The following is a 15,079-nucleotide window of genomic DNA, read 5'->3' as shown; positions in this document are numbered from 1 at the left end:
TCTAATCTGCTACTAAAACTATTCACTATTGAACTATTAACTGTTAACCCTTACAAATGAGAAGTCAAGCCTTATATAGTGCCCTCATTACAATGAGTGGCCATGATCAAATCCACATCAATGGCCAAGATTGAAAGATAGAAACGCCAATTAGGGTTTGTTACACCCATTACAAAGCATTTAATGGTTGACCAATGATAAAATTACAATAAATGGACACATGTTCTTCTTTGATTGATTGACCAATAGATAATGAGGGTAGTGTTGATGTGTATTTTGTACACGACCAAACACAGAATAAAATACCCAGAGGTATCTTATCCTCTCTTGAATAAAGTCTCCGAATGTTGAAGATGTCGTGAAAAGGATCAATCGGGATGAATTCAAGGTTCTTTGTTGTAGGATCTCTACGTGTGGATAAGCACTAGTGGTTGTTGTGTATGCTGTTTCTTCAAGGGACCTTACGTACTTTTAGAGAAAGTTTGTCCGTGTTACCTTCTTTCCAAATGCAGGAACAGGATTTTCCTAACACTAACGGATTTTCAAAAAATGTCAAAAGATAAGGGTTTCAAAGAAGGAATACTTGAACTAATCCTAAGAATGACTCAATGAAGACTAGACTTGATAAGATTCTACCAATTTTAGTTTTGCCAAGAAATTACAACTCTACTGGAATTGATGCGATCTTCTGAGGGGATTCAATAACTTTCAAATCATCAAGGATATAGATACTATCATAGAGATACATATCAATACTTCCAAGAATGATTGAATTCTTAATCAATCTCAATGTTTCTAGTTGACCACACAAGGCGTCCTTACAATCAGTAAGAAGCTAGTGGTTTGGAATGTGAATCTTATCAAAGATCAAGCACAACACTTCATCCTTCAAACTTAGAACTTAAATGCTATTTCAACTGAGAGTGATTCAAGAAGATAAACAATCATGAAGATAGCCACAAGTATTGCAATAAAACACCATAACTTCAATATTTTATTGATCTCATAGCCAAATGGACAACAATTGTTCAAAATTCTTTCTTCACTACTCAATCTTACTACAACAATAACTTTCTAACTTTCTTCTCTCTAAGCTCTCTCTCTTTTCTCTAACCTCTTCTAACCCCTTAAAATGAAATGAGTGAGGGCATATATAGCATCCTCAAATACAATGAATGGCCCGGATCAAAAGAAGATCGACTGATATTTTGACACATAAACCCTAATTAGGGTTTGTTACAAAAATGTCCCCATTTAGATAAACATCACTAATCCATAGCCAATAAAGAATTGGCACAAATACTGAGGAGACATAGAGCAATAGGAATTAAGTTGCCACATCATCCTATAACAACTTTTCATCTAGAATTTTGTTCCCTTTCCTATGCTCTTTTTTAGCATATTCAATGAATTTGGACACAATTCCCTCAATCTCAGCAATGGGAATCTCAGGAAGATTCTTCATTCGTTCTTCCAAGTGAAGGACTTGATCAAAAGCAGTGAGAAGAGTTGTCTCCCATCCAGGTTCAAGTTCTTTGGTCTTCTCAATTAGGAACATAGTAGTGTACATTTGATCTCGTTGCTTATCTGTGATGATGTTCTCCTCTTTGCAAAAGATGACCTTGATTCTATCCTCCAACTCTTGGATGTCCACATCTGTCTCGATCTCGATCCGCCTGTCAAGAATGGTACACAACACCTCAAACACCTTATCTTGAATTGGATGAATGATACCTTCAACTCGGCTGCATCTGGTGTTGACGTCTTCAAAAGGACCTCCTTCATCTGGAGCAGAGCTGACCACAAGACTGGGATGATAACATCTCTAGTGTGAGTGAATGTAGCTACAATTATCATTAGATTATGGATAATCTCAAGGACCATGATAGCTCGATGAACTGTCTTCATCATTCTTGTTGCAAATTCAACGGCTACCTTGTGAGATTTATCAATCCAAGAACTCATAAGTTGAACCAAGCTTTTCACCCTTTCTGCCTCACCTACTGATTCAAGAGGGAGTGCTTGTAAAGGAGATACTGCTGGATCTTGATGTCTCAAGGGCTGATTAAGATGACTAAAATAGTTCCTCCAAGCACTGACCTCCCTCTCAAGCTTCTTATTCTTTTCCATTTCTTCTTTAAGTTTGTCTTTAAGTGCTTCAAATGAATCAATTGCTTCTTCCATCACTTGCTCGGAGGTAAGTGGACCAAGCTCAAATGTTTCTAAGTCATACTCTTCTGTAAGAATCTCATCCTCATATTTGTCTACCACTGGTGTAGCTACCTGCACTTTCCTGGATCCTGTCTCATCTCTAATTACCTTAGACATCTTTGTGGCCTTCTTCTTTTCCATTACCTCATGAGAATTTCCTATAAGGCTTTCCAAGTCAAACACATCTTCTTCTTCTTCAACCACAACTACCCTTGTTAGTCTCTCTTTCAGCCAATCAGGAATGGCAGATCTTGTTTCCCTCACTTGTATTTCTTTAGGTAGTGGTCTATCTTCCCGGAAAGGAGATGTTGCTTCATCATCATTCTTTTCTTCGTGTTGCTCATTAGCACCAACTTGGGGAGATTGACTTGATGAATGCTGAGGTGTCTGTCCATTCTCTTGTTTATCATTCTGTACCATGGATTCCATAGACTCATCAACTTCATATACTATCTGCCTCTGATCTTCCCCTTGACTCGCCTCCTTTTCATGCCTAGAAGATGTGCTTGGTGGGTGATTAAGATTTGTTTTCTGCTTCTTCTTGGAAGGTTCTCTCTTCTCAGGTCCTTTCCTCTTTGAGCCTTTGGAATGAGAAGTATTCTCACTCACACTTGCTTCTCCTTCTTCTGGTCTTGCCTCCAAAGTGAATGTCATTGATACATTCTGCTCCTTCAACTTTTGATGCTGTACATCCACCCATCTGCGAGTGTAGGATAAAACGGGAGCCATCAAAGCTCTCAAGTCTAAAACCTCGAGCTCATTCCAATCTATCTTCACTTCTTTGTCTTCTTTCTCATAGGATGACTGGAGGTATTTACCATTATCCTGGGCTTGATCGGCTACTCTATAAACTTTGCATTTCCTGATGAGATCTAAGGGTAGCCTGGAATGCATCTTTCTTTTGACCTCTAAATCACCTGGGAGATTCATCCAAAAGTCCTCCACCTGAAACTCATGCTTGTACTTCCTGCCGACTGTCTCCTCCATATAACCATGAAGATCAAAATTCTCTCGTGAGGCAAAGGATGTGAATGAGTATAAAGATAATTCCTTTTCTGCATCTTCCGTGGCTTGAGTATTAGGACACACTTCAACTGAATTCCCTAGTATGATGGGCACGGGAATTCCATTTCCATGCTTGTGTCTGGATGCTTTCGCATAAGCTGCCAACTGTCTAGTCACCTCAAGTAGTACTATCCTGTCTGTTGGATATCTTGGCAACATGTAGGGAGGTGAAGGACGCCCATGAACTCTGATGTATGTGAATTTTTGAAACTGAATGAACCATGCACCATACTTCTTCACAAGCTCTTGTGCATTCAGAGACAGTCGATTGTGAATCCCACCTTGCAATATCCTGGTAATGTTCATCGTGAAGGTGTCATTGACTAACTTGTAGTCACTTCTAGGCGGATGATGCAGATGAACATAAGAATCACAAACTCTTATTTCTCTGTGAGGTAGCCCTGCATACTCGAAACTCCTGACCAAGGCATATATAACATATGAGCTCATGTGGAATGATTTGGTGGGTCTTAGCCTTCTCAACTGTACGTCCAGACAATTGCTAATGATTCTGGCCCAATGAAGCATTCCTTTTCCTTGGACTATCACTTGTATGAAGAAGAACATCCACTTGTCGAAGAAGAAGGCTTGAGAAGCACCTGTAACTCGATTGAGCAAAGTTATCAAGTCCCTGTATTCCTCCTAGAAGTCAATCCTATGTGGTGTATTGGGAATCTTGTTCAGGCGAGGCCGACTTGTGAGCAACCAATTCTTATTGATGAAGTTCAAACAAGACTCAGGATCATCTTCATAGATTGACCTTGCTCCTTCCAAGCTCTTGTAGATCATGTCTTTATGGTCCGGAAGATGAAGAGCTTCGCCTATAGCTTCCTCTGAAAGGTAGGCTAAGATGTTCCCGTCTTTGGTTACGATCATCCTTGATTGTGAGTCATAGTGGCGGGCACACCCGATCATCAGCTCACGACACTTGACTGCGGGAGGGAAACCTGCAGCCTTGATGATGCCACTCTCAATTATCCTCCTTGCAATAGGTGATGGCTTGCCAATGTAGGGGACCTCTCGAAACTTCTTCACATTGAAGTTTCCTAAGTTGGTGTCTCCGATATTATTCCACTTGGACACGATCCTGGTCTCCAATTCGTCGCTCCTCTGATCTTCCTTGATGAGAGCCTGCCGACTAGTAGATCCTCCGGCTTTGGGGGTTGTCATTTGATGCCTACACAAAAATTTAAAATTAGTCTTTAAGCATCATACCTTAAAGCATAGAATTTAAGACCTTCCAAGGGAATAATTCAAAACATTAATTTGAGAATGACAAATCCAAGAATTATAAACTTTCAAATTAATTATGAATGGAAATTAGATTTTTCAAGACTTAGACTTTAAAAGATTGCTATGAAATCAAAATAAGTCTTGAATAAGGACTTCAAACAATTTGATTCTTCATACCTCTTCTTGAATGCTTAACTATCAACCTTGGAAAATGGAAGGAAAAAGATCAGATCTTGCTAGATAAGGATTGGATTTTGGTCTCCCTTTAGATGAATTATGTCTTGATTAACCTTCAAAAGAAGTTCGCCTTCCACTAACTTCCAACCACTTGGCAAATTCTGGAAATTTAGCCTCCAACTTAGTAAGAATTCGCCTCCAATCTGCTAGAATTCGCTCCTCCAATCTGCTCCTCAAGATCGCATTTAGAACAATGAATGAATGATTTAGATTCACCACAAAGCATCTCCCTTAAATAGGGCGCTCACCCTAATCCTCATGAGGCCGACTTAGGTATTTAGCAATAAAATAAGAAATCCCACTTAAAAGGAGGCCGACTTGCTTGTAAAAGCAAATAAATGTATTTTAAGCGCTCTCCTTTTATTTTTTTAAATTTTAAAATTAATTTCAAGGCCTCCAAGGTGGATTTTATATTTGCTTTAAGGCTTTAAAATTTAATTAATTCAATTATAAAGGCCTCAAATTATGCGAACTTAATTTAACCTTCCAAATGTCTTGAATTTGGCAAATTTGGTGAAAATTTAGGAATATTGAGGTTTGATTGAGGCTTAATGAAATTTCCTTTCTCCTTAAGTTTTGAAATATTCCAAGTGATGAAGGTCTAGATTCACTTCAAGACTTGTTTGAACCCATCCACGCTTGTTCTCTTGATGAAATTGAAATTTTCTCAACCTACATTTGCAAATTTCCATGTCTTTGTCTTTACAATCTTGCAATTTGCCCTAAACTTAATCAATCAAGGTTGAATGATAGGTTTTTGATGATTTCACCCTGGACCCTTTGGAAGGGTCAGGAGCGATTTTTCAAATTAGGTCTTGAATACCTTATTCCCTTCATTCCAAAATCTCCCGGAAGGTGAGTTCATGTTTGTTTTGCCCAGATCAAAGTCTTGCATTTCAATCTTTAGTCTTTCACATGAGGAAATTAGGTGAAAATGTGAATTTCGCCCTGGACCCTCTGGAAGGGTCAGGAGCGATTTTTACATTTTAGGCCAAAATTCACCTTAGTTTGATCATTAAACTCCTCCAAGGCAATCTCCAAGGTTCATTTATCTCCATCATTGGGTTAGTTCATCAAAACTTTGAAGGAAATATTGTATTTTTGGGAATTTCGCTCTGGACCCTCTGGAAGGGTCAGGAGCGAAATTCTCTCCTGAGCTCAAAATTCTTATTTTTGAAGGTCCAAAACCTCTTCAAGGCATTCCAAATAGGTTCTTTCATTGTAGTCCAAGCATAGTCTCACTCAAATCAGGAAGAAAAAGGTGATTTTAGGGTTTTTCGCCCTGGACCCTCTGGAAGGGTCAGGAGCGATTTTTAGGTTTTAGGGCAATCCCTTCATCCTTTCAACTTCAAATCATTTCCAAGGCATAGAACATCATGCCTTACTCCTCTTTGAGTCCTGAAAACCAAAATCTTATCTTGATCTGCAAGGAAAATAGGAGGATTTGGAAATTTCGCCCTGGACCCTCTGGAAGGGTCAGGAGCAAATTTCCCTCTTGGCTTCAAAATTTGCATTCTTAGCAGTCCAATTCCACTTCAAGGCAATTCAAATGTCTTCTCACACCCATGTCTAAGCTTAACTTTGCCCAAACTTTGGAAGAAAGGATAGTTTTGAGGATTTTCGCTCTAGACCCTTTGGAAGGGTCAAGAGCGAAAATCATGTTCTAGGCTTAATTGCTTCCTCTTGACAATCTCAATCATCTTCAAAAGGCAAAAGACACTTCCTCACACCCATTCAAGCCATAAAAACTAAAAAGTTGCCTTGACCTTGCAAGAAAATAGGTGTTTTTAGGAATTTCGCTCTGGACCCTTTGGAAGGGTCAGGGGTGAAATTCACCATTTGGCTCAATTCCTTCACTTTTTGATGATTTCTTGCAACCTCAATTCACTCCCAGGGGTAATTCTTTCTATGTTTGACCTTATCCCATACTTGGCTTAACAAAATTTGATAGCAAAAGGTAATTTTGAGAAAATTCGCTCTGGACCCTTTGGAAGGGTCAGGAGCGAAAATTACAATCTTGACCAAAAATCTTCATTTTTTCACCTTAAAACTTCTTTGCCAAGTGGGATTTCATGTTTCATCATGCTAGGATTAAGGTTTCATATCCAAGAAAGGCTAAAAAATGTGTTTATAAGGAATTTCGCTTTGGACCCTTTGGAAGGGTCATGAGCGAAATTGCCTTTCCTGGCCAGAATCCTTCATTTTCTTCATTTCTAAACATGCCCAAGGTTTTCAACATGCTCATTCTTCCTTTCATCATGCCTTTGACACTTCAATTCGACCAAACTGAGCAAGAAATGTCTCCTATAGAGATTTTCGCCCTGGACCCTTTGGAAGGGTCAGGAGCGAATTTCTTAATTCAGGCTCAATTCATCATCATTTCAAGTTGATTTCACCTCTCAAGGAAAAAAGACACTACTCTCCTCTCATCCAAGCCATAAAAACCAAAGAGTGACTTGATTTTGCAAGAAAAATAGGTGATTGAAGAATTTCGCCCTGGACCCTCTGGAAGGGTCAAGAGCGAAAATTCTCCTTTTGGGCAAAATCCTTCACTTTCCAAGTTAAAACATCTCCAGGAGGCAAAAGCAAGTTATTCTCGTTTCATTCATGCCCAAAACTTGACCTTCTTTACTGCATAATAAGAGCTTTTGGGAATTTCGCCCTCGATCCTCTGGAAGGGTCAGGAGCGAAATTTCCCTTCTTGTCAAAAAATCTTTCATTTTGCAAGCTTCCAAATCTTCAAATGTGACAGGAACGTTTAATCCTCCCTCCAAGATACCCTGCACATCAAAACTTAGCCAAAGTTAGTGAAAAATAAGCTCTAATAAGATTTTCGCTCTGGACCCTCTGGAAGGGTCAGGAGCGAAATCTCCATTCCAGGCCAAATTGTTCAGTCTTCAAGTTTCAAACCACCTCACAAGGCAAAGTTAGATCATTTTCTAAGCTAGGAACAGGATTGCAAGTCTATCCAAGGCAAGAAATAGTGTTTAGGATGAAATTCGCTTTGGACCCTTTGGAAGGGTCAGGAGCGAAAATCCTCTTTCAGGCATTATCTTGCTCTTCAAAAAACAATCAAATCCCTCTCCAGGCAAGAACATATCAATTCACCGCCAAACATGCCCTAGAAAGCATCACTTAGTCAAAAATGAGGAGAAAAAGAGGTTTACAAGGATTTTCGCCCTGGACCCTTTGGAAGGGTTAGGAGCGATTTTGACATTTCCAGGCTAGATGTTACCTTGATTCGCTTCATCCTCCATCAAACTTAATCAAACCACCTCCTTTTCTTCACTGGCTCTAGTCAACTGACTTAGATGGGGAAACAAACAGGACCCTGACAAGAAAAACCCTCTTTCAATCTAGACCTGACCTGAGACCTATTCTCCCTGTTCCTTGATCTAACCAACTTGACTCTCCTGAAAGGCATGCTTCATTCTAGCAATCTTGAGGCTTCAGGCAGATGACTAACAACCTCCCTAAACAAGACTAGACTTAGCTTGAAAGAAACCCTAAAACGAGCTTCCAAGGTTTAGCCCTTAATCTAGCCAGCCCAGGCAGACCACTCACTCACTCAGAACCCTAAAAGTAGAGAGAAAAACAAGCAAAGAGAAAGCAAAACCTAAGGCAAAAAGAGGGGGTCCCCATTCTAATGGGGCGATGTGTGAAATAGTCACAACAGGTAGGTGCATTGATCTTTGTGCCCCATGTAGTTATCTGCCTTGCTGGATGAGTCAAGTGCATTGAATCTGGATGCCTTATCTTGGAATAATGTGATTGGATAAGTGATGACTGGATGCCTCCTTAGCTTGCTTGATCTTTGTAACTCATCACAAAGATAGGTGAATGAGGCATATCTCTTGATACTCAACATTATCCAAGTGCCTACAGTGAAGAATGGGATGATGGTGGGATATACTCCCAAATTGCATCATCTTCCTAACTTGATCACCCTCGCCCTAGAGCTTCCATCTTGCTATACTAGCAATGATTCTTGGATTTCCGGAGGAAATTCAAGATTGTGAAAATTTCTCTTTTTGGTGTGTGCACTCTCATGCTGAATCTTGTGCTTCCTTGAGCTTGGAACACCTCCTTTCATTCAACAGTACTCTTGAGGGTGTTAATCATTGCATATGCACGGGATGAGGTTATGATGCCTCCCTCCAGCAAGGTTACAATGTTCCTTGTCTTTTCTTTGAGCGTGCTGATGTTGATGTGTGAGGATGTGTGAGCTGATGAGCCTTCATCTTGGAGCTGATCCTCATCATTTGTTACTGAGTTTTCATAGCTTGAATCTCTCCCTCTAGCTTGTCTCTTGCCCTCACAACCTGAAAAACAAACACACCTTGATCAAGGTATTGAAGAGAACAAAATTATTCTTTAAATTTGTAAATGATTTCCCTTTGTTTGATCTCTGATTTTCACCTCTAAAGTCTGATTTTTGAAAGTCTAATCATCACTGTTTTCATGTCTGGTTTTATAGGTTTCAGGTGGCAAAGGAAGTTCGTGGATCTCATAGGGCAAAGGAAGTGACTAAGGGAAAGTCGCGGTTTTGACACCCCAAAGGAACTTCGCTGATTAGAGACCCCAAAGGAAGTTTGCTGATTTGAGACCCCAAAGGAAGCATTGAGTGGAGATATGCACCTTGAGGGGGTCAAAGGAAGTGCCATTGTAAAGCTTGTTTGCTCAAGTTCAATTTCTTCCAAATCGTTGTAAAAACATTAAACAATCATCCTTAATGGTCTTCTACCTTGATCGGGCTTATATGAGGTCAAAGGAAATGCTCCCAAAGAAGGTCGCGGATCTAGGAGGGCAAAGGAAGTGCTCCCAAAGAAGATCGCCGATCTAGGAGGGCAAAGGAAGTGCCCCCAAAGAAGGTCGCGGATCTAGGAGGGAAAAGGAAGTGCTCCCAAAGAAGGTTGCAGATCTAGGAGTGCAAAGGAAGTGCTCCCAAAGAAGGTCGCAGATCTAGGAGGGCAAAGGAAGTTCATGCCTTGGAGTGGGCAAAGGAAGTGGATCAAAAGAAGTTCGCTGATTTGGGGGGTCAAAGGAAGTGGATCAAAGGCATCAAACTTGAATTTGGCATCCTCCAAATCAATGCAAAAAAAATCAAATGATCCTCCTTGGTCAAAATTAGAGGTCTCCAAGCTAGATCGCAACTTTGGGGGTCAAAGGAAATGCATCCAAGCTAGATTGCAGCTTTGAGGGGTCAAAGGAAATGACCTTAAAATGTTCAATTTTTCTCACTTAATCACCTTGCTCTAAGACACCTCACCTTAGCTATCCTCCGTCCAAGCACTCACTCTCTTAAACAACTTGCCTTAGCCAAATTTCAGGACTTCATCTCAGATTTTGCAAGCTAATGATGATGATCAAATGGAATGATCATCATGAAATTGTTCATTTCTTGAATTTTGAGAGCTAACTGACCTCACTCCAACTCAAAGAGAGAGACTCAACTTGATTACCTCCTGGCCACCTAAGACACTACACCTCCTCAAGCAAAGGCTAATAGCTAAAGACTCCACAACTAACCTAGAAAGAAAATAAAAGTGGGGGTCCCTATTTGCGATGGGGCGATGTGTGAAATGGTCACAACACAACTGGTGCAGAGGACAACCCAATAACCTCGCTAGTAAGATATTGAACTATATGAAATATGCACTGGAATACACAGTAAATCTTTACACATTCATATATGATACAGACAGTATTTAGTGGCAAAATCCCTGATATTAGACTGCATGTGGACAGAATCAGTGCCTGAAAACCTGGATCCCCTCTTGAATGAAATTGATCTGAATAATTCATCAAGTTTTCAAACAAGTTAACGATTAATCAAGAATTAAAGATACTCTAATTAATTATATCTCTCTATCTCTATATTTGAATGTTTAGTTGGTTGATGCTCTAAATAGTAATAGGGGTTCTTTACATGTCTTTCTGAATTTTGCTTTTTTTGTACTTCTGTTCTGCTACCCTAAAAGAGGGTTAGATATGCTTTAGAAAAAGGAAAAAAATATGGTCGACATGCTGTTCTAGATTTCTGCATTCTTTATTATGTACTTTATCAGACCAATCTTGCTGCTGCCAGATTCAATTATTTTTCATCATTCATGTTATGGACAGAGATTTCTAGATTGAAGTTGCCTTTGTGAATGTTGCAAAATGTTTGCCTATTTGGTATCATGCTCTTTTTTGAGTTTCGTGAACATCTTATTTTGCAAGTGTTAAGTGGCTAAAAATCTGTATGCTAATAGACATGATTGAGTAAAACATGTAACTAATAATTACTTATGTCTTATCTTCTTTTGATATTTAGAACCACAGGTTACGTCTTACATATGACTTCCATAGCTACATGGTGCGCACCATGGAGGATGAATTCAGAGATATTGTGGGCATTAGGTAAGGTAACTAGTCACTTTTGTTGTATATTCTGCAGCCTCTGTTTACTGATGGTAAATTATGGATCATAGCTTCTGGTTATTAAGTGAAAATTTCACCAACTAAAAGTGAGAGAAATTGTACAAGTTGCATAGCCTCAATTATCAAGTGGGCTATCTCAAGGGTAACTTTATTAGCTTGCACTTGAATCTCCATGAGGACATTGGAACAAATCATAGATTTAGTAAAAACTGAGAAATGCACATCAACAGAGACTCCCAAAAAGAGAGTCGAGTTTATATCTTTCTGAAAACAAATTTCACTCTAAGTGCATGCCAAATTTTAGTAAATTTTGTAAGAAGTCTAGGCCAGTCCTCCAAAAGAATCATATGCCAAGAAAAGGCTTCGGTCTAAAAGGCAAAAAGAAATCATGAATTTAATGTTAAGCAGCCTAAGCTTTGGGACAAAACAATAAGTGATACTTGAGGGTTTTAATGTGTCCACAAAATGGACGAGGGTTAACAACCCATTTGGACCAAATGAGATCCAATGCGAAGAACCCGATTGAGAATGCACCAAGCAAACTGAGCTTAAGCTTGATAGTGGTCGATCAAATAATTTGAAAACCTTCGTCCCATGAGCTAGCCATGGACTGTAAAGTGCATCAATCATTAAGCTTTGAAATATAGGCAGATGTGGGGAGAGCCATAACTATCCTTTTCCAGGCTTGTAGTTGTGAAATGGAGTATTAGGATACCATTTCCAGTCTTTCCACTAGAGCTTATTACATCCCACATGAAGTTTGTGAAGCAACTTAGGAGCAAAAAAATAGTCTGAAAAGACTAGTAGTCTTGATTGTTAAATACAAATTTGTTTCTGCCTCAGGTCAAGACAACCAATTTTCAGTAATTTTGGAAAAGAGGATGGAAATGGTAATTTCTCATGGTTCTCATCTGCCTCATGTAGGGCTTGTGGATAGTCTCAACAAACTCATTCACCTTCTGTCACCTCGCTGATAGGAGTTATTCTGGATGACCAAACACTAGTGAAATTCCTAACTTGGCACTGTAAAGAATGATAATACTCCTCCAGATGAAGAGTAGGCTAATTATGTTGCTGTTATTACAGATTGCAAGCCATCTCATAATGGCTAGGACCTCTCAAATGGCTGGGGCAAGCTTGAGGGCTGTGATCCACCACTGCCACCTGGTTTTAGGGCTATTGTTGAGTAGTTGGCAGTATATCATGTCATTTTAGATGTCACTTTTTTTAGGTTATGCCTTATTTAGAATTCAAGGTGTGATTTCATTCTGCCCAGCTTTTTGTGAATATGGTGTACAATATTTCTTAGAAACTAATATAATTGACATTTTCTCATCAAAAACCAAAAGAAGAAGAAAATAGATTGTAGTATGAGGACTGAAAATGACATTAGGTCTCCTGTACTCTAAGATGTACTTAAGTGATAATTTAATTAAATCCTTTACAAAAAAGTGTTTGATAATGAAGAAAGAGACAACGATGCACGTAAAAGGACAAGAGAGAGGGAGAGAAGCTTGGCAATATCCTCCGTACCCCAAACAGATTTAGATACTATGAGCTGTGGATATTTCTTTTATTCCTAATCAACTATTAAATATGCATTTGACATCTCACATGGGGCTTTTAGAAAATTAGTTATTTCTGCAATTTATTGACTTTTTTTTGTATTGTGGATATGCTTATTGATTGCCCATGGCTTTCTTTCAGAAAGTGTACACATAACATAGCACCAACATCATTTATAATTTAATACTTTGAGTTAATCTATACCTGCATGTATTTATAATACAGAAAAGTTGATCCGCTTTTGGTGAAATGGAACGAATAACCTGAAATTAGGTAATGATTGATATTTTTGCAGCTGGCCGCTTTGGGGATATGCAATTATCTGCATTTTCTTCAATCTGCATGGTAAATTATCCTCAATTCCTTAATTTGTTATGTATGACAAAACAGTTCTTGCTTATCTTGGAAAAGGGATCCGTTTCTTTTCAAATTATATTTGGGTCCAATTAATAACCATCATCTTCAACATTTAATCGCTTAATTGAATCTTGTTTCTGAATCAGGATTGAACTTCTACTTCTGGATATCGTTCATCCCTGCGATGGTAAGTGTTGACAAGTTCATTGGTTAAAGCCATTTCATTTCTTTTTTTCTAGTTATCTTTACTGTGTGATAGTGTCTTATGCCCAATGACTTCCTTGTTAAGTTAATTCTATTAGACACTAAACTACCGAGTATACAGAGACTGGCTTAATTATTCTGATTCAATTCTCCTCTCTCTTCCATGTTTATGAAAGTTGATCCTGTTCGTCGGCACAAAACTTCAACATGTGATCGCAAAACTCGCTTTGGATAATGCAGCAACGGATGCAGCTGCAGGGACTCAATTAAAGCCCCGTGATGAGCTTTTCTGGTTTGGTAAACCTCAACTTTTGTTGTGGTTGATTCAGTTCATTTCATTTCAGGTAATCAAGATTTTCTGGTTGGTGTCCTAAAATTGAAATTTTCATCAAGAACACATGCTTGTCTATGTTGGATTTCATTAATTTTAATAAAGGCCTTCTGTTGATATTGCAGAATGCTTTTGAAATGGCAGCATTTGTCTGGTCTTGGGTAAGTTTTGTTCATAATTTTACAAGTTCTTTGAGGTTGATCACATAACTGCTTAACACGTGTATGAACTGCAGATTATTTACCTATTGTAAACATATGCATTTTTACATGCATTACAAATCTCACAAGATTATGATTTAAATTCATGAAAGCAGAGTTCTCAGATTTAGTCATGTCAACATCTGATGTTCCTTTTCCCATTGCAAATTGATTTTTTATTATTTAATCTTTCTTGGATCTATTTTGTGTAATATAAATAGCTTGAATGAGGACAGTTTCTTGAAGCACTAGCTTAAAAATGGTTCTATTATTAACCTCTCTTAATATGAGATGAGATTTTTTTTTGTTAATGCAGGGAACCAAATGCTATTTGTTTCTTTGTTTACCACCCTTTTCTGACAAAGGGTGGGTATTTCAGTCTTGAGGAGTCGTCAAAAGCTAGTTATAGCTTGTTTTTCAACAACATTTCACTGATTTATTGGAAAATTGTAGAAAAAATGATCTGTGGAACCCCTTTCCTTAGAAGTTCAAAAGTATCATGTTTACATTATGGCATCTAATTGTTTATTTTATCTATTTTTATATGACTACTGAAAATCATTGGCTGCCATATAACTTGTTACAGACCATACTATTATCTGTTGTGACCTTTACACACATCGCCCCATTGCTAACGGGGACCCCCTCTTTTCCGGCTTTCTGCGTTGTCAGGTTAGGGTTTTGGCTGCTTAGTGGGCAATTTTGTGCTTCTTGTGCTTGAGTCTCGGAATTTTGATCATGCCTAGTGCCGTTTAGGGTTTTGAAGTTATGGGATCAAGTGTGTAAAATTGAGATTTCCTAAGTGATCCTAGTTTTGTCTAAGTGTAGACCCTTTTTTGGAGTGTTAACGTTTTTTTAAATGTCCTCGTTGGTGATTTTAAGTGCTAAGGTATTTTCAGGCCTTTTTGGAGTTGTTTTCTCACTCCTAGAGAATTATTTAAGTTGATTTCGCACTTTATCCTGATAGTTTTCCTTGTGTTACACTCAATTTTTGATGAATTTGCCCGAGTCCAGTTGAGTTTTATTAAGTTTCAAAGTTTCAAAGTTTTTTTGAGTGGAAAAATCATCATTTTCCGGAGTAAAATCCATATTCTAAGGGTTAAAAGGTCAAAAATCCATGCTAGAGGTGATTTTCCCCTCATATTCTTGACTACCCATGGTTTTCCCCACTCGAAATCTAGACTGGACATGGATTTCCCCTGAAACCCATACTTGCCTCATTTTTCCACCACTGTTAATCCATACTAGGGTT

General features: G+C 38.6%; 1 protein-coding gene across 2 annotated transcripts in view; it reads left to right on the top strand.

Annotated features, from left to right (window-relative positions):
• LOC131072880 (MLO-like protein 4) overlaps window positions 1-15,079 on the top strand; it is a 67,661-nt gene that overhangs the window by 21,889 nt on the left and 30,693 nt on the right. For both annotated transcript variants that reach the window (XM_058009173.2, XM_058009174.2), the window contains exons 8-12: window positions 11,063-11,148; window positions 13,031-13,080; window positions 13,239-13,279; window positions 13,473-13,640; window positions 13,753-13,788. In XM_058009173.2, coding sequence (XP_057865156.2) covers window positions 11,063-11,148; window positions 13,031-13,080; window positions 13,239-13,279; window positions 13,473-13,640; window positions 13,753-13,788 — 381 coding nt within the window. The remainder of the gene's footprint in view (window positions 1-11,062; window positions 11,149-13,030; window positions 13,081-13,238; window positions 13,280-13,472; window positions 13,641-13,752; window positions 13,789-15,079) is intronic.

This window comes from Cryptomeria japonica, chromosome 11 (assembly GCF_030272615.1).
Source record: "Cryptomeria japonica chromosome 11, Sugi_1.0, whole genome shotgun sequence".
NCBI classification, from domain to species: domain Eukaryota; kingdom Viridiplantae; phylum Streptophyta; class Pinopsida; order Cupressales; family Cupressaceae; genus Cryptomeria; species Cryptomeria japonica.
This window is presented reverse-complemented; position numbering and strand designations above follow the sequence as displayed.